Source organism: Saprolegnia parasitica (assembly GCF_000151545.1).
Source record: "Saprolegnia parasitica CBS 223.65 unplaced genomic scaffold supercont2.10, whole genome shotgun sequence".
In the NCBI taxonomy this organism is placed as follows: domain Eukaryota; phylum Oomycota; class Saprolegniomycetes; order Saprolegniales; family Saprolegniaceae; genus Saprolegnia; species Saprolegnia parasitica.
Window position 1 is genome coordinate 531,395 of NW_012156404.1, and position 16,603 is coordinate 547,997.

At 64.2% G+C, this 16,603-nt stretch overlaps 9 protein-coding genes across 9 annotated transcripts; 4 read left to right on the forward strand and 5 right to left on the reverse strand.

Annotated features, from left to right (window-relative positions):
- The first annotated feature begins 160 nt into the window (after positions 1-160).
- On the forward strand, positions 161-4,166 carry SPRG_04002 (hypothetical protein). The gene is made up of 4 exons (XM_012342592.1): positions 161-253; positions 300-1,110; positions 1,166-2,282; positions 2,331-4,166. Exons 1-4 carry the CDS (start codon positions 185-187, stop codon positions 4,129-4,131), a joined length of 3,798 nt encoding a protein of 1,265 aa, XP_012197982.1. The 5' UTR covers positions 161-184; the 3' UTR covers positions 4,132-4,166.
- SPRG_04003 (hypothetical protein) lies at positions 4,138-4,604 on the reverse strand. The gene has a single exon (XM_012342593.1). It carries the CDS (start codon positions 4,592-4,594, stop codon positions 4,196-4,198), a length of 399 nt encoding a protein of 132 aa, XP_012197983.1. The 5' UTR covers positions 4,595-4,604; the 3' UTR covers positions 4,138-4,195.
- A 145-nt stretch (positions 4,605-4,749) lies between these two features.
- On the forward strand, positions 4,750-6,917 carry SPRG_04004 (hypothetical protein). The gene is made up of 7 exons (XM_012342594.1): positions 4,750-4,822; positions 4,870-4,995; positions 5,045-5,259; positions 5,307-5,664; positions 5,723-5,756; positions 5,809-5,859; positions 5,916-6,917. The coding sequence occupies exons 1-7, from the start codon at positions 4,776-4,778 to the stop codon at positions 6,867-6,869; spliced, it is 1,785 nt and encodes a 594-aa protein (XP_012197984.1). The 5' UTR covers positions 4,750-4,775; the 3' UTR covers positions 6,870-6,917.
- SPRG_04005 (hypothetical protein) lies at positions 6,845-7,412 on the reverse strand. The gene has a single exon (XM_012342595.1). The coding sequence runs from the start codon at positions 7,396-7,398 to the stop codon at positions 7,015-7,017; it is 384 nt and encodes a 127-aa protein (XP_012197985.1). The 5' UTR covers positions 7,399-7,412; the 3' UTR covers positions 6,845-7,014.
- A 542-nt stretch (positions 7,413-7,954) lies between these two features.
- SPRG_04006 (hypothetical protein) lies at positions 7,955-8,509 on the reverse strand. The gene is made up of 3 exons (XM_012342596.1): positions 8,355-8,509; positions 8,250-8,306; positions 7,955-8,201 (listed from the first exon to the last, which is right to left on the reverse strand). Exons 1-3 carry the CDS (start codon positions 8,502-8,504, stop codon positions 8,034-8,036), a joined length of 375 nt encoding a protein of 124 aa, XP_012197986.1. The 5' UTR covers positions 8,505-8,509; the 3' UTR covers positions 7,955-8,033.
- A 560-nt stretch (positions 8,510-9,069) lies between these two features.
- SPRG_04007 (hypothetical protein) lies at positions 9,070-11,954 on the forward strand (the record flags this gene model as incomplete). Its single annotated transcript, XM_012342597.1, has 4 exons — positions 9,070-9,111; positions 9,159-10,115; positions 10,169-11,500; positions 11,553-11,954. The coding sequence occupies 4 exons, from the start codon at positions 9,070-9,072 to the stop codon at positions 11,952-11,954; spliced, it is 2,733 nt and encodes a 910-aa protein (XP_012197987.1).
- On the reverse strand, positions 11,903-12,943 carry SPRG_04008 (hypothetical protein). The gene is made up of 2 exons (XM_012342598.1): positions 12,431-12,943; positions 11,903-12,382 (listed from the first exon to the last, which is right to left on the reverse strand). The coding sequence occupies exons 1-2, from the start codon at positions 12,938-12,940 to the stop codon at positions 11,996-11,998; spliced, it is 897 nt and encodes a 298-aa protein (XP_012197988.1). The 5' UTR covers positions 12,941-12,943; the 3' UTR covers positions 11,903-11,995.
- A 71-nt stretch (positions 12,944-13,014) lies between these two features.
- On the forward strand, positions 13,015-14,070 carry SPRG_04009 (hypothetical protein; the record flags this gene model as incomplete). Its single annotated transcript, XM_012342599.1, has 1 exon — positions 13,015-14,070. The coding sequence occupies one exon, from the start codon at positions 13,015-13,017 to the stop codon at positions 13,969-13,971; it is 957 nt and encodes a 318-aa protein (XP_012197989.1). The 3' UTR covers positions 13,972-14,070.
- A 556-nt stretch (positions 14,071-14,626) lies between these two features.
- On the reverse strand, positions 14,627-16,553 carry SPRG_04010 (hypothetical protein; the record flags this gene model as incomplete). The annotated part of the gene is made up of 3 exons (XM_012342600.1): positions 16,510-16,553; positions 14,716-16,459; positions 14,627-14,647 (listed from the first exon to the last, which is right to left on the reverse strand). Exons 1-3 carry the CDS (start codon positions 16,533-16,535, stop codon positions 14,627-14,629), a joined length of 1,791 nt encoding a protein of 596 aa, XP_012197990.1. The 5' UTR covers positions 16,536-16,553.
- Between the last annotated feature and the right edge of the window lie 50 nt (positions 16,554-16,603).

The window sequence follows — 16,603 nt, forward strand, 5'->3', positions numbered from 1 at the left end:
GGTTTCCAGCAATTCCTACCGTTAAGAGTTTTTTTGTTTGTATACAATTTCGACTACACATAACATTTGCCGTAGATAGAACACTCCAGTGGATATCGAAAAGGCACTTAACGGTACCACGATCACCTCAACCCGAACGGTTCCACCAATCAAACGCGAGCCGCGACAAGAGAGGTTGGGAAGCATGGTGCGCAAGACGACGCCAGCCATGACCGCGTCCTTGGACGAGCTTGCAGCGCGATGGGCGCCGGCGGTACGCGAATCGCCTGCTTCTACTCGCCTCATGCGCCGCTGCGTAGGCCAAGGACAGCACGTACGACGCCGCCATGGTGGCCGGAATCTACGCCACGCACCTCGCGCAGGCCGACGCCGCCAGCGCGCGGGCCACGCTCGACACGACGGGGTACCTCGAGCGGTACCTCTGGCCGCACTTTAGCGAGAAGACTGCGACTGACAAGGCGCTGCTCTTGTCGATCGCGATCACGTCCAACGAGAAGGAAGGCCGGAACTGGGCGAGCGTGGACGGCGCAACGTTCGGGCTCTTTGTCGACGCGCTGCTTCGCCTCAAGATGGAAGCCGACGATCTCTCGCTTGTCGAACACACGTACATTCTCCGCTTCCTCATGTTTGGCATCCGGCAGCTCGAGACGAGCCATGTGGCGCGGGCGATGCTCAAGTACACGTCGCTGCCTGTCTGGGCGCACCTCTCGGAGGTCCAGCGCTCGCTTGCGTTTGCGGACCACCCGAAGCTCAAGCGCCATTGGCAGAACCGCGTCCAGGCCAAGGCGCCGAGCAGCCCGGCCGCCAAGAAGCGCAAGACGACCGTCCTCGACTTGGAAGCGGACTTTTACGCGTCGTTGATCGACGACTGCAAAGCGTGCTTGTGCTCCAACGACGAAGCTGCGGTCGAGTACCTCGTGCACAGCTTGAACCTCTTTGTGGACCTTTTGAGCCAGCTCCCGACGCGGCGCTTCCTCCGGACGCTGCTCCTCCACCGCCACTTGCTGCTCGCGTGCCGCCAGAGCCACTGGGTGACGCAGCACGAGCTGCTCGCCAAGCAAGCCGAGCTTCTCCACTTTTACGCGCATTTTCCCATCGACGACCAGACGGGTACGGGTCTCGTGTCGATTCTATCAACGTATCAAGCGTATCTCTGTTTGTGTAGGCCACGCGTGGACGACGGTCGAGCACAAGAACGAGCTGGCGGCGCGGGCGCATGCGCTGCAGCTCGCAGCGTTTGAGCAGTCGCCGGCGCTGCACCCGCTCTCGTTGCTGCCCGTGGCGCAGCTGGGCGACCGCACGATTGTGCGTCAGCAACTGGCGCCGATCCCGCACGACGTGCTGCGACCCTTTTGCATCGCGCGGGGGCTCGTGCACGAGAAGGACGACGACGACGTCGACCTCGTCGAGTGCTTTGTGGACTTCTTCTCGCAGTACACGCCGCCGTCGCTGCAGTCGCTGCCCTTGTACCCGACGGAAACGGATCTGTGGGCGTCCGACCTCGCGTCGCTCGACGGCGTTTTGCCCACGCGCAAGCTCAACTTGCAGTTTCTGAGCGTGACCGACTACCTCCTCCGCTGCTACGAGCTGTACCGGCTCGAGGCCGCGTCGGCGATCGCACGCGATCTCGAACGCGTCATTGACGCCATGGCGCCGACGCTGACGCCGGGCAACACGACCATGTTCCGCAGCCGCCACCCGATGGGCCTCGGCGTCGAGCACGTCCGCGTCGTGCGCGTCGGCAAGCCCGCGATCGGCGAGTCGCACCCGGCGCAGGTCGTCGCCCACATCAACTTGGATCTTGGCGGCCAATCGCCCGAGGTGCTTGCTGCGTGGGACAGCCTCCAGCCGCGCGACGTGGTCTTCCTCGCCGGCGTTCAGGCTGTGGAGACGATGGCGTCTCCGACGTTGAACGCAGCTGAGCGCCTGGGAATTCACGTCGTCCGTGGCGCCCAAGTGCTCGAAGTGCTCGATTCCGTCAACAAGACGGTCGGCGAGCTCCTCGAGAACGGCCGACGCTACGAGGCGAAGGGATCGCGCCGCACGTTGCGCGTGGCGCTCGACGGCGCGCAGTATGCGGCCGACCTCGCGGCGGGTGGCACCGAGCTCTACGCCCGCCTCAACGTGCTCGTGCGCCGAGTCGCCGAGAAAAACCACTTTCGATCCGTCCTCAGTACCATGCAGGAAGTGCTCCAGACGCAGCGGGTGCAGCATGCGCTTCCGTCCTGGCTCAACGACGTCTTTCTTGGCTACGGCGACCCGTCGGCCGCCCACTACCGCCAGTACGCCTCTCTCTCTCGCCACGTCACACGCTGATATCGTATCCGTAGGTTGCGGGCGAAGAGCGACGAGACGCTCCACTTGTACGATACCTTTGTCGACGGCGACCACGCGCTCGCGTCGTTTACCGAGCCCGTCTCGCTACTGGACGAAGGCAGCGGCAAGCCGATTGCCCCGGCAGCGGCGACGGCGCCCTTCCGCCTCACCTCGACGGAGGCTGGCCTCGTGCTCACGTGCGCCGCCAAGCCGGACGACGCGCCGGCGGCCAAGGGCCTTCGGTACACGCCGGCGCAGGTCGAAGCGATCCGTAGCGGCGTCCACGACGGCTTGACGCTGGTGACGGGCGCGCCGGGGACGGGCAAGACAGACGTGGCGGCGCAGATCCTGGCCAATCTGTACCGGAGCCAGCGCTCGCAGCGGATCGTGGTGGTGGCGCCGACGCCCGCGGCCGTCGCCGACCTCGGCGCCAAGCTGCTCGCCCTCGACGTCGTGGACCCGGGGCACATGGCGAGTCTGAGTGCGACGACCGTGGACGAGCACGACTTGTCGGTGGCGGGGCGCGTCACGTTTCTGCTTCTGCGCCGCGAGGCGCTCTTGGCGCAAGTCGACTCGCTCGCGTCGGCGCTCAACCTCGCGCACCTCGGCGCGTCGCACTCGTGCGCGCAAGCCCAGTACTTTTACGCGTCCCACGTGCGGCCTACGCTCGCGCACCTCGAAACCAACGACGCGCTCCGCGCCTTTTGCCACGCGACGACGGCCGACGCGATGCAAGCGTACCTCGACCAATTCTTTGGCCAGCTCGAGACGCTCGGCGCCCTCGAGATCCTCCGCACGCCCAAGCAGCGTGGCGACTACGTGCTCGTCAAGCACGCGCGGGTCGTCTTGATGACGGCCGCCGACGCCGCCAACGCCCGCGCGCGGCTTCTCGAGATGGGGTTTCAGTACGCGACCTTGGTCGTCGACGCGGCCGCGCAGGTGCCCGAGGTCGACGCGCTCGCGCCCCTCGTGCTCCAGAAGGACGCGTCCAAGCTGCGCCGCGTGGTCCTCTTGGGCGACGACAAGGCGCTGCCGCCGGCGCTTCAGAACGCTCCGCTGGCGGCGTTTTCGCAGCTGAACCAGAGTCTGCTGCTGCGCCTCGTGCGCCTCGGGGCGCCGGTCGTGCATCTCGCGAGCCAAGGCCGCACGCGTCCGTCGCTCGCGCGTCTCTACGCGTCGCAGTACCCTGGCCTCTCCGACTTGCCGTGCGTGGCAGCGAGCCCGGGCTTCCAGCGCGCGAACCCTGGGTTCGCTTTTTCCGCGCAGTTTATTGACGCCCCGCGCGCGACGGCCGTAAACGGCGAGAACCGCGTCGAGGCCATGTGGATGCTCCAGCTGTTCCAGTACATGCGCCATGTCGGGATCGCCGCCACGGCCATTTCTGTGCTGACGGCGACCGAGGCGCAGAAAACGCTGCTGCTGACCATGTTCAAGCCACACGAAGCGACGCTCGGGCGCCCCGCCCACGTGGCGACGATCGACGAGAGCGTCGGGGCGCACAGTCCGTACGTGCTGCTGTCGCTCGTGCACACGACGTCGGTCGGGGCGCTGCGCGACGTGCGCCGCATCGTCGCCGCCGTCTCCCGCGCGGCCCTCGGTCTCTACATCGTCGGCAAGAAGGCGCTGTTTGAAGCGTGCGTGGACCTGACGCCGGTGCTTGGTCCGCTCTTCGATCGCCCGACGCAGCTCCAGCTGCTGCCGAACGAGCGCGTGGCGACGTGCAGCCGGCTCGAGACGGACGAGGCAGCGCCGACGACGGTCCAGAACGCCCACGAGCTCCACGAAGCGCTGGCGGCCATGACGCTTTCAGACTAAGCATCCTCGATTGAATCACAGACTCTATTCCTGCGTACTTGAAGGTTGCCATGTACAATGCAGTTTAAGGAAGGAGCTCCAAGACACGTTCAGGCGGGCGCCCGATGACGGCGCGCGCGCCATGCACGAAGATGGGCCGCTCGATGAGGCTCGGCGTCGCAACCATGGCATCAAGGAGAAGCAGGCGGTCGGCGAGCGGGTCGAGCTTGTCAAGCCCTTGGTCGCGGAAGGCTGCGTCGCCCGTGCGCATCATGAGCGTCGGCGGTGGCGTCGCCTCGGTCGGGGCGAGTTTCCGCAGGAGGCTCTCGAGGTCGGCGCGGGTCCATGCGACCTGGAGGTACTCGACGACGTCGACGTCGAGGCCGTGCTTGGCCGTGTACTCCGCGAGGAGGCCATGGGCCCCGCGGGACTTGGAGCAGCTCGGGTTGTGGAGGAGCGTCGCCATCTTGCTGATCAGGCGCATAACACGTGCTGTTACACAATCTAACGCATTATAACACTTGCCGACGCGGTCCGCTAAGTCCGCCTCGAGTATACTGAAGCGCTGTGGCAAGGGGCGTTGAAGCTCGGTAAAGTGCGCCCACTTCTTTTGCCAGCTCACGTGATAAACGCTTTGCAACCGTTGAGACGACGACGACGACGGGATGGACCGCTTGATGCTCGACAAGTTCAAGAACGCGCTGGACGATGCGTATGAGGGCGCGGCCATGGCGCACGGCTCATGGCGCATGGGCGTAGGAAAGGCGCGGTGAAGGCGCGCATGGGCTCGGAGACGGAGCGCAAGATCGAAGAAGCGCTCTCGAATAAGAACTGGGGCGCGTCAAGCACGCTCTTGAACGAGCTCGCGCAATTGACCTACGAATAGTACGCTGCCATGGAATGCGTGGGTGATGCTCATGGCTCGTTTGCGCAGCGAATCGTACAACCTTATCATGAAGAAGGTCTGGGAAGGCATGGACGTCGAGGCGCGGCAATGGCGCACGGTCTTCAAGGCGCTCACGCTCCTCGACCACTTGATCAAGAACGGCACGGAGCGTGTCGTTGAGAACGCCAGAGATCACATGTTCAAGCTGCGAACGCTCTCGGATTTCAACTACTATGACGGCTCGGCCGACAAGGGCGCCGGCGGTACGCGCTGCGTCCGTGTCTTTGTCCCGACGTCTGACTTCTTGTAGTGCGGGAAAAGGTCAAGCAAGTGCTCGAGATGCTCAATGACAACGACCGCATTCGCGACGAGCGAGAGAAGGCCAAGCGCCTCCGCGACAAGTACACGGGTGTCGGTTCCAGTGGCAGCATTGGCGGCGGCAGTGGCGGCTACAGCAACTCGGGCGGCTATGGCAATTCGGGTGGCTATGGCAACTCAGGTGGCAGCGGTGGCTACGGCAACAGCAACAGTGGCGGCTACGGCAACAGCGGCAGCGGTGGTTACGGCAACACGGACGAGCGACGAACGAGCAGCCGCGACAAGTACGACCAGGGCGGCTACGACAACCCGCGCCCGAGCAGCCGCACGGGAAGCCGCGACAAGTACGAGTACGTGCATCGATCCAGCTCTTATTGCCGACAGCCTCTGACACGCTGACAACGATAGATCGCGCCACGACGAAGACGAGTCGGAAGAGGAGGTAGGACGATGCGGCACCGCTTGAAAACGTACCACAGCATGCGTCACTGTAGGTCCGGCCCAAGGCGCGTCGCTCGTCCAAGAAGAAGGCGGCCAAGGAAGCGGTTGGCGCGCCACTCGTGATAGGAAATGGGACGCTCACCGATCGATGCCGTCGTAGGAGCCCGTGGCCGACGACGAGCCCGTGCGTGCGCCGTCGGCGGCCCCTTCTCTCTTGGACCAAGACTTCTTTTCGGCGCCGGCGGTCACCGTCCACCCCGTCGCCGACCCGTTTGCACTGCCGGCGGCCCCCGCCGCGGCGCCGGCCTTTAACAACGCGTATGGCAGTGCGCCCGTGGGCTTTGGTCAGATGCCGGCACCGACGCCGGGCTTCCCGCCGCAGCAACCCGGGATGAACCAGTTTCCGGGCGGCTTCCAGAACATGGCGCCCGCGCCTGTCATGGGCGGCATGGCCGCCGGTCAATTCGGCTCGCGTCCCAGCATGACGCAGCCGTACGGGAGCAACCCGCAGCCGGGCATGGGTCAGCAGCAACCCCTGTACGGCAGCAACGCCAGCATGGGCCAGTACGGCCAGCCGTCCAGTCAGTTTGGCGCGCCGCAACAACAGCAGCAAATGCAGCAGCAACAACAAATGCAGCCCCCGCCGGCGGTCAAGAAGGAAGAGCCGCCGCGCTCAAACGATGCGTGGGGCGCGGGCTCCAACCTCTTTGACTTGAGCAACCTCAGCAAGAGCAATGCGACGTCGACGAGCGCCGCCATGCCGGCCGCCAAGCAGCCGCCGGCGTTCGGCGCTCAGAACAGCTTCAACGGCCTCGACACACTCGCCGGCATGCCCAACAAGGGTCCTTCCAACCCGATGCCGGCGATGGGCGGGATGGCCATGGGCCAGACGCAGATGCGCCCGGCCATGGGCGGCATGAACCCCATGGGTGGCCAGCCGCAGTACGGTCAGCCGCAGTACGGCCAGCCGCAAGCGCAGTTCGGTCAGCCCCAGTACGGCCAGCCGCAGCCCCAGTACGGACAGCCGCAATACGGCCAGCCTCAGTATGGCCAGCAGCAACAACAGCAGCAGCAGTATGGCCAGCAGCAGTTTGGTGGCTTCCGCCCGTTCTAAGTATTACGACCGACCGAAGGTTGAAGACTCGAGAGATATATGACCTTGCTATATGTTCTAGTACGTCGTTAGCATGCGGCGGAGGGCGCTGGACGGCTGTCTCTATATGGGTGGGGTTTGTATAGATAGTCGATCGAACTGCAGGCTACAGGCCGCGGTACGCTGGGCGGCGGTGTAGCTTGGTCTTCTCCATCTCATCGTCGTCGTCTTCGGTCATGCGGATGTCGCCATCGTCGTCTTCGTCATCGGTCAAAGGCGCGCTCTTGCGCTTCCGCAGGCCTTCCTTGAAGCTGTACTCGTCGTCTTGCCGCACGCAGCGGTTGACCACGAGGCCCTCGAGGTAGACCACATGGCATCGTCCTTCCTTGCCGTCGTCGTCGTCGTCGTTCAAGAGGTTCTTCCTTCGGTGCTTGAGGTGCGAGCGCAGGCGGTCCTTGGGCTGCGGCGACGTCGGCGGCGTCGTCGGCGGCGCAAAGCCCGTCGGCTTGCGCAGCAGCTCGGGCACGAGGTACACGGTGTCGCGCGTCATCAACTCAACGACTCTTGGCGACTGGTGGTCGCCTGCCAAAGATCGTTTTTGGAACGTTAAGTATGCGTTTTCAGAGGTTTCGCATGGAATCCTATACGATCTCAGAGGTGTACACGCACTCGCGAAGAAGAACAAGACGCCGACGCCGACCACGGCCGGAAGAACCACGTAGTGGTGCGGGCTACTCGATCCAATCAGCGGGCTCGCGGCGCCGTCGGCGACGATGACACGAGCGACGTCGATGACGCACCTGACGGTTATTCGATCGGTGGTGCTGCCACGTAAGCGGCGGCTTTTTTCGAAGGGTTACGATGAACCCTATCCACGGAAAGGCGTCAATGCGTTGACAGACGCAGCCTCGAAGAGCGATTGCCTCTTGGCGCTGTGCTGAGGGTCGCGTGGCCGGGCAGTGGCCTGCCCTTTCTCGGGGTACCAAGTACCAAGGAAGGCGACGAGGGCGAGAAAGGTGGCGGGATGGGACGGCCGTTGGGGTGGAACGTCGTATGGAAGGAAGGTCATGCCAACGATAAATTTAAGGTAACCGCGCAAGAGAGAAGACATTGAGACATTGATTGCTCGGAGCCGGCGCTTAAATAGAAGACGAGCCATGGTGGCGTTCCATCGTCTGTGGTGCGCTAGCGGTTCATGAGGGAGCGCATGGCACGCGTCGCATGCTCCAGCTCCGCGTCGACATCATGGGCTGCTCGCGGCATGGACACTTCGGTTGTCAGTCGGTCAAAGGAGGTCCGCAGAGACTCCATCATGGCGTCGTTGCCAACGATCATCGCTTGCATGTCGTGGAGCTACGCCAAGCGCGTCATGATCCCTTCGCGCAGAGCGGTTGCGTGTACCTTGGCGACGTTTCGCTGCGAGTGTGCAGTGATGCCAAAGCAGAGGTCGGGTGCCATCTACGTCGGCCATGACCCTGCGACCTATCGCTCGAGAGCGCTGCTCACGTGGAAGTCGACGGGCGACCCGAGGGCCGAGGCGAGGGCGTCGCGCATCTCGTGCGGCCCCATGCCATCGGTGTCGTAGCCAAAGGCGCGGAGGAGGATCGCGGCCGTCGACGCCTGCCAGAGCGCTACGTACGACGTGTACTGGTCCATCGCCAATCGCCAAATGAGCGGCTTCGATATTGCGACGGTTTCGGTCCCAGCTCTTCGGTGATTGGTTGAAATTTATACGTGTCGGTGATTGGTGCGTTCACATAACCGCGCCCGGCGATTGGTTTAAATTCTCGTTTGGCGATCTTGCAGCTTCAAAGCCACTGCACCGCCGTAGCGTGTCTCGAGGTACGATTAGGTGAGGTGGGTACGAATTAAGACGCGAATTCGTAGCTTGATGCCACGCCTTCCTGAACGACCTCGTTCGTATCCCTTCGAGTCGCATCGAAGAAGCGTCTTGTTCTCTGTAGTCTGGTGGACTGCCTCGTCCCAGAAACGGCCGACGATCGACACATCATTGTCATCGCTGGATGACAAATGAGATAATATAACCCCTTCAATGCAGCAGCAGTAGACACCTCTATGGAGGCTTCGTGCAAGCCCCATGGCCATGGAAGGCAGCCCTAAAGGCTGCAGCGCAAGTCTCCCTTCCGCACCGTCTCGCAGTCGGTTACGGGTGCGTGTTATCCGGATGACCGCTATCCGGAAACACAGATCGTCGTTGACGATGGACGAGGTCGTGGAGAACCAGCGCTGGTATGCGCTCAGCGTACGTGGCATGCTCCGGGGCGACGATGAGCATGACGGTGCTGCTAGGGCTGGTCCGACAAGCTCCTGGAGAAGGACCCGCCCGCGTGGTCCGACGCGGCGCGGCGACTGGCAAAGGCCAAGCCGCCGTTGCCGCATGCCGAGTGGCACTTCTACCGCGGCGACGAGTACGACGAGAATGGCTGGCTCTACAGTGCGTCCTTCGACCTGAGCGACTTTGGCGCCAAGAATGCAGCCTCCGTCGTGCGCAGCCGCGTCTGGCTCAAGGCGTCAACAGAGCCCACACAGGCGCCGCCTCCAATGACCGATCTGCCTCTCTCACCTGTCGCAAGCGCTTCCATGGAAGCCCCGCCCGTCACTTCCGCACCTAGCACCGAGGCGCCATCGTTCACAGAAGACAAGCCCGCGCCGATTCCTGCCCCCGCGGCTGTCCCTGTCAAGCAAGGCGGGTACCTCAGCCGATTCTCGTCCGCCGCACTCAACGTTTCCAAGTCTGCGGTGGACTTTGCCGCATCCAAGTCGGTAGGCGCTGTGCTCACGGCCGCCTTGTCCGTGCACGAGGTCTCGGCGTACGCCTACGATGCCGCGCATGCGGCTGCTGTCTCGGCCCTGGCCGCCGACACGGCCGTCGCGCCGCCACGACCCAAGGGCCCGTCGGCCGCACGCAGCCCAAACGCCTCCGCCCGGCGTTTCCCCGACTTGACGCCGATGGAGAAGGCCATGGTGTCGTGCTGTGCCGACTTGGCTGTGCATCCGGTGGCCTCGGCGCCCGAGCCCGTGCTGCGGCCCGACTGCACCCAATGCAAATCGCCCTTTGGCATTAGCAAGTACCGGTATCACTGCGGGTACTGCGGCGAGGCGTACTGCCGCGACCACCTTCCGGCGACCGAGCGCCTGCACGCGTTGGGCGGCACAGCGCCCGTCAAGATCTGCGCGACCTGCGTCGATTTTCTGGCCCAAAAGATTGACATGCAGCAACGCAACTGGCGCGTCGAGCGTGTTCGGGTAGCCTCGCTTCCATGCGCTCTCCACGCGCTCAACTGTATCGCTCGTTCTAGGACTATCTCGACCGGACGCTGGCTCCGTACGTGAGCGTCTCGACCGACACGGCGCTGGACAAGGCGTTCCGGGCCGCCGAAGGCACGTTGGCGGCCGCCAAGGCTGCGCCACTGGGCGCGACCGCCAAAATGGCGGTCGTCAGCGCAGACTTCTTGCGCAAGTATGGCCGCGCGGGGCTCATCGGCTTCGTGCTCCGGAACGAGTTTATGCAGTCGTTCAACACGCTCAAGGCGCTTCTCGGGGACATGGAGTCGCTCAGCGTGCAAGACGCGGCCGTCGGGCTCTACTACTTTATGGCAACCAACCGCGGCCACCGCGGCGGCCACCCGCTGGACGAGCGCGAGATGCACGCGGGGTGCCCCATCGTACCGGATGCGCTCTTGCACGAACTCATCCGGTTCGCACCCATCACGCTCCACGCGATTTACGAGCTCGACATCCTCGACATCCAGCGCTTCGTCAAGCTCCAGGGCTTCACGCTCCTCTTTGCGTCCGTCGAACACCGCACCGCCAATCAGCCGGCGTTCGGCCTCGTGGCGCGCGCGGACGAGAAGCTCGCCGTGCTTCTAGTGCGCGGCTCCAAGTCGGTGCAGGACATTCTCACAGACCTCCAGGTGGCGCCCGGCGACGCAACATCCAGCCACGGGCCGCTGGACGCCTTTGCGCACCACGGTATGGCGCAAGCCGCCGCGTGGATCAAGGCACAGACCATTGACGCGCTGCGGGAGCTCCATGCCCGCGGGTACCGGCTCATGGTCAACGGCCACTCGCTCGGCGGCGGTGTCGCGGCGTTGCTGGCCGTCATGCTCCACGCCGAGTTTCCGGACGTGCAGTGCTATGCGTACGCCGTGCCGGCGTGTGCGAACATCGAGACGGCGGCGGCCTGCGCACCGTACGTGCACTCGGTCGTCCTCCGCGACGACTTTGTGCCGCGCGCCAAGACGCACAACATCGTGCGCCTCTCGACCGAGCTCAAGCAGTTTCGCGACGAGTGGAAGAACACGGCATTGGAGGACTGGACCGCCGTCAAGTCCCGCGTCAAGTCGGTCTGGGCGCCGCGGAAGCGCGAGTGGGCGCAGATGGAGGCCGCGCGCACCCGTGGGACGCTGCTGCCGCATTCGGAGACGCCGCTTGTCGACGCGGCGGTGCCGTCGCGCGAAGCCGCCGTCGACGCGTGGACACTCACGCGGTCGAACCTCGTTGACAAGTACTCCGAGTCGAATGGCAGCAGTCCCAAAGCACCTGTGACGCCTCGGACAACCGATGACGATGATGACGACGGTCATGAAATGGAGACCGACAGTGCTGTCGAGCTCTTTGTACCAGGACAGGTACCGACACCTCCCTCGCTCGTTGTCATGGATCCATTTTCATTGGGGATAGGTCATCCATCTCTACTACACGCACGGCGTCTACGAGGCCGCGTTCGTCGACCGCAACTGCGACGCGCTCGGAAAGATCCACGTGTTTGAGAACATGCTCAGCGACCACCTCGGCCGCAACTACCTCGCCGCCCTCCGCATCGTGCGCGACGCCCGCAAAGCGTCGAGTGCGCCGCCCCCTTGGGTGTGCTTCAACACGCACACGCGCTGCATGTGCTGCGAAGCGCCGTTTACGTGGAACTCGACGTCGCAGAGCGAAGCGCAAGCGAACCGCGACCAGCACAACTGCCGGAGCTGCGGCTGGCTCGTCTGCGACGGCTGCTCGGAGAAGCGCAAGCCGTTGCCCGAGTACGGCATCAACACGCCCGTGCGTGTCTGCGACAAGTGCTTTTATAAAGCGTAGTACATGCACGACGGAATACTATGGGTGGAAGACGCTGGACATTACGGCGCGTCGAGGACGCGGCAGGCAAACCAGTCGTAGTTGACATACGTAAAGACGTGACACCACAGGTCGGAGGGCAAGAGGCCGCTGCGGCGCCCGCGACGCGAGAGCAGCAGCGTCCGCGCCACCGCCCGGAACGTCGGCGGAAAGTACTTGTGGTACTTGCGGCACCACCGCCGGTCGGCGTGCTCGAGCTCGTAGTCGAAGCGCCCGCTTTCGGCGGCGAGCGACTCGATCTCGTCGACCTCGCAGCGCTGCCATGCGCCGCGGAGCAGTCGCTGCGTCGGCGTGCCGTAGTAGACGTACTCGCTGCCGACGCCTTCGACGACGTACGTTATGTGCCACGAGATCTGATTGCGCGTCCACGAGCCGCTCAGCGCGCATTGCTACAGAGAGGGTTGAACGACCGGAGGACAGAGAGAGGATACGGCGACCTGTGGCACAAAGTGTTCCTGGACGTAGCCCGAGACGCGGCCTTCGTCGAGCAGCTGCAGCGTAATACGAGACGCATAGACACGGCCATTGGCGCCGATCGCGCCACCGCGAAAGGTGTACGTGCCCGGCGCGAGCGGGTAGAGCGGCGAGATCGCGTCCAGCGCCGGTCCATCGCCGTCGACGATGCCAAAGTGGAAGCCGCCAGTGCCATGGAGGTTGTTGGTCGCATTGAACCACTTGCCACGCAGGCCGTGTGTCGCGTCGTAGGTGCCCACGAGGCGCAGCACGATGGTGAACTCGGGCGTCGACACATTGGCCGAGAACTGGACGTGCTTGAGGCCGTTGGGACCGTCGCAGTGGGTAGCCTCCGTGAAGGCCATGTTGCCGAGGCCGATCTCATCAGGACACTCGAGCACATGCAGGCCCACGGTGCTGTCGCCATAGAAGCGGGCGCGCAGCTTCACGGGCAGGCCGACAAGATCGCCCGCGACAAGACCTTCCTCCCACATCGCCAAGTCCGGCGTTCGGATACGACGCCGATATCCGGATATCTTGCCGCGTTCGCCAACCATTTTCATACACCATGCTCGTGCGGAATCTCGGGGCCTGCGTCGCCCGCATCGGTGCGCTCAAGGTCGCCTCGATGCGCCTGCCGACGACTGCCGCCTGCCTGCAGATGCGCAAGCTGCCGGCGATGGCCATGGCGCTGCCGCTGCGCGCGTTCTCGACGGACGCGCCGGCGGCGAACATGGGCAACCCGCGCGTCTGGGTCGGTGGTCTGCCGTATGCGACCTCCAAGGAAGACCTCGCGTCGCTCTTTGCCGAGTTTGGCACGATCGAGGCCATTGACATGACGTCCCATTTGGATGGCCGCCCCAAGGGCACGTGCATCATCACCTTCGCCTCCGGCGCCGAGGCCCACGCCGCGCTGGCCATGGACGGCAAGGTCTGTGGCACGCGCTGGATGCGCGTGCGCCTCTCGGAAGAGCGCGCCGTGACGCCGAGTCCCAAGCCCGAGAACTGCCTCAAGGTCTTCTTCGCCAACGTGCCATTCAAGACGACGGAAGATGACATCCACGACCTCTTTGAGCACTGCGGGCCGATCGCCAAGATCGTGCTCATGCGGGATCCCGCGAATGGCCGCTCGAAGGGCTATGGCTTTATCGACTTTGAAAAGACAGAAAGCACGGACGAGGCCGTCAAGCTCGCGCACAAGTACGTCCAGGGCCGCCTCATGAACGTCAACTACGCGCCCTTCTCGACGCCGGCGCGCAAGGAGCCGGCGCGCCAGATCAGCACGGTCTTCATCGCCAACCTCCCCACCGACGTCGACGAGGAGACGCTCCGGGCGATGTTTGAGCACTGCGGCGACATCCGCACGGTGCGCATGCCCGCGAACGGCACCAAGTCGTTCGCTCACATTACGTTTGCGTCTGTCGACGACGCCGCCGAGGCTTTGAAGCTCAGCGGAAGCGAGTTTGACGGTCGCCGCCTGCACGTCTCGATGGCCATCAACAAGGCGCGGCCCATCAAGCCGTAGGAGTCCGAGCCCAGACCCGCACCAGTACCCTTCCAACACACCCACACTTGATAGTCGACAGTCTGCACATAGAGAACCACCATTTACGCATTTACACCCTTCGACTTGCGTGTCGCATTGCATAGCCTACAGAAATGGTCGCGTCGACGACGCTGGCAGACGCGGAGGCCCCGGGTACAGGGGGGTGGGTCGGTTGCGTGAGGGAAGTTGGGGCGGCGCAGGGTACTCGCACCCGGCCTCGGCTGGTCGTGGCGCCAAGGAGCTCGCAGCGACGCCGCGGTCACCGCCCACGGCTTGCTTCATCGCGAGAAAGTTTGGTGGCGCGGGGTAGTCGTCGGCCGACAGTGGTGCGTCGTCATCGGAGGCTCTGCCCATGGCCTGAACGACCGGGTCGAACACGTCGCCTGCAGCTGGTACAACCGGATCCTTCGCATCGGCGGACGGTACACGCGGCGGGCTAGGATACGTGGCGTTGGACGCTGTCGTCGCTCGTGGCCTCGGACCGGCTTGGTCCACCGGTGGAGGGTCGTCGGTCTTGATCGCTTGATGGGTCTCTGGCTCTGTGGTGGCGTTGGGTGTTTTTCCAACCGTCGTTGCCAAAGCGACGGTTGGCAGGACAGGCGGGGCGGGATAGGTCACCGCCGCCGATGCCTCTCTACTTGCGCCTGTGTCGTTGCTATGAGATACGATGAGGTTGGCGGCCACAGAGTGCATCGCGGGGGCTGCTGCGTGCATGGCTCGTACCCGTCGCGGCGTCCCAACGTCGTCATTATCGCTGCTGTCGCTGCTGAGCGTGATCGGGTGGGCGTTCGACCCGTCGCCGTGTCGCCCTGCAAACACGCGCGGGGCCGCCGGGCGCTTGTCGGACGCCTTGAGCCTTGCGTTTCGCAAGTCTGCCTCGGCGCGCTCGACGAGCTTGCTGAGGCCGTTGACGATCGTCATCTTGAGGATCGGCGCGGCCGGTGGCACGTGCATATCGTCGTCGTCGTTGGCTGGGAAAAGCGTTGCGACCGTTGTGCGCGGCGCCACGCAGCGAGGAGGTTCGTCGACCGTCGAGGCGTCGCGGGCAGCCAGCTGCTTGGCTTCGAGCGCTTCGGCCTTCATCTGCTGGTCGGCAAAGTGGCGAAACACTTTTTGCAAGTCCGCCTCGAGCGTCGTGGCAAAGCCCGTGCGGTTCTCAATCTCGCGCGTCGACCGCTTGAAGTCCGCGTCGTACACTGCGGTGTTCTCGTCCAGAAACTCGCGCCAGCCGTCGACGCGCGGGCGACCCGCCTCGTCGGCCGTCGGCTCCTTCTTGACCTCGCGGATGCCGTGCAGCACTGCGTGCGTCCGGTCGCGCTCCGAGTCCGAGAGCTCTTCGTCGTCGATGTATTCACGCTCTTCGCACTCCCAGCACACTGCTTCCTGGCCGTACTCGATCGCACAGGCCGTGTGGTACACGCGATCACAGCCGTCGCAGTAGACACCTGGCTTGACGCTGTCGGCGGGCTCGTTGCAGAGAAAGCAGACGCCGTCAACGCGCTTCTTCGGCTGCCGTTGCTTCTTCTTCGTCTTGGGCGAATCGGTGAACGCCGGGTCGTCGTCGTCGTCGTCGTCGGACGACGACATGTACATCGCCATGTCGTAGGCTTCGTAGCCATCGCTGCTGCTGCTGTCGTCGTCGTCGTCGTCGTTGGACTCGACGGTGAGGTCGACCACCTTCTGCAATTTGGTGCGAATCTCTTCATCGTCGTCGCTGACCACCGTCACGTCGTTGTCGGGCGGGCCGCTGATGTCGACGTCGTGCTTGTCGCTGGATTTCAAGTTCTGGAAAAAGAGGAGAACTTTGCGCGAGCACTCGCCGACGGGCGGCGGTGGCGGCAGCGCCCGCCGAGGCTTTGTCACGGGGCTCGACACGATCGCAGACGTCGGAAGCGCAGGCTTCTTGCGCTTCACCGTGACCACGTGCGGTGCGGCTGGCGTTCCCGGCGCAAGTGGTGCTGGCTTGTGTTCGAGGGCGGCCGCTGCAACGCCGCTGCTCGCGCTGGTGTGCATCGGTGGAGGTAGCACGGCACAGTTGCTCGCGGCAGGCGCGCCGTCATCGTCGCGTTGCCGCTTGGCCGGGTTGCCGTCCATGGCAGTTGGCCCGTCGCTGGTTCGCAGCGGACGCTTCGCGCTGTGCTTTTCCACGTCTGGGGAAGCCGTGCGCAATGGTTTCTCAAAGTCGCTGCTGTCGTACACCAACGCATCATAGCATCTGGACATGAGCGGTCGGGACAAGTCGTCGCGCAAGGCGGGCGTCCACTCAAAGAATATTGGCGGTGTCGATCGTTGCATTGATAGCGCTGGCGGCGAGGGCGCTTGTTGCGGCGGTGGCGCGGGGCGCGATGCTGGCGGCGCGCGCGGCGAGGGCGACGGGCGCGATGCGGGCCGGCGGACCACGCTGTCGTCCTCGTCGTCGGACGATGAGACGAGATCGACGACGTCTGTCGGCGGCTTTGCGCATCTACTGCAGGCCACCACCATGAGCGCCATCGAGGTCGCCGCAAGCGCACGTACTCGTTCATTCGTCCTCGCCGCCCCATTCTGGAATTTATGCAATTATTGGCCAATGAGCGTCCCCTGCGGTGCAAGCTCAACGGCAACGACATCT

Bases quoted from the DNA above. Each gene is read 5' to 3' on its own strand.
- SPRG_04003 (XM_012342593.1), bottom strand. From the start codon at position 4,594: ATGCGCCTGATCAGCAAGATGGCGACGCTCCTCCACAACCCGAGCTGC.
- SPRG_04008 (XM_012342598.1), bottom strand. From the start codon at position 12,940: ATGTGGGAGGAAGGTCTTGTCGCGGGCGATCTTGTCGGCCTGCCCGTG. The intron at 12,383-12,430 runs GTCGCCGTATCC...CCCTCTCTGTAG, and splicing joins AGGAACACTTTGTGCCACAG to CAATGCGCGCTGAGCGGCTC.
- SPRG_04006 (XM_012342596.1), bottom strand. From the start codon at position 8,504: ATGGACCAGTACACGTCGTACGTAGCGCTCTGGCAGGCGTCGACGGCC. The intron at 8,307-8,354 runs GTGAGCAGCGCT...TGGCCGACGTAG, and splicing joins GGTCGCCCGTCGACTTCCAC to ATGGCACCCGACCTCTGCTT. The intron at 8,202-8,249 runs GTACACGCAACC...CGCTTGGCGTAG, and splicing joins CGCAGCGAAACGTCGCCAAG to CTCCACGACATGCAAGCGAT.
- SPRG_04002 (XM_012342592.1), top strand. From the start codon at position 185: ATGGTGCGCAAGACGACGCCAGCCATGACCGCGTCCTTGGACGAGCTT. The intron at 254-299 runs GTACGCGAATCG...GCCGCTGCGTAG, and splicing joins CAGCGCGATGGGCGCCGGCG to GCCAAGGACAGCACGTACGA. The intron at 1,111-1,165 runs GTACGGGTCTCG...CTGTTTGTGTAG, and splicing joins TCCCATCGACGACCAGACGG to GCCACGCGTGGACGACGGTC.
- SPRG_04005 (XM_012342595.1), bottom strand. From the start codon at position 7,398: ATGACGCGCGACACCGTGTACCTCGTGCCCGAGCTGCTGCGCAAGCCG.
- SPRG_04004 (XM_012342594.1), top strand. From the start codon at position 4,776: ATGGACCGCTTGATGCTCGACAAGTTCAAGAACGCGCTGGACGATGC. The intron at 4,823-4,869 runs GTATGAGGGCGC...GCATGGGCGTAG, and splicing joins AAGAACGCGCTGGACGATGC to GAAAGGCGCGGTGAAGGCGC. The intron at 5,665-5,722 runs GTACGTGCATCG...TGACAACGATAG, and splicing joins GGAAGCCGCGACAAGTACGA to ATCGCGCCACGACGAAGACG.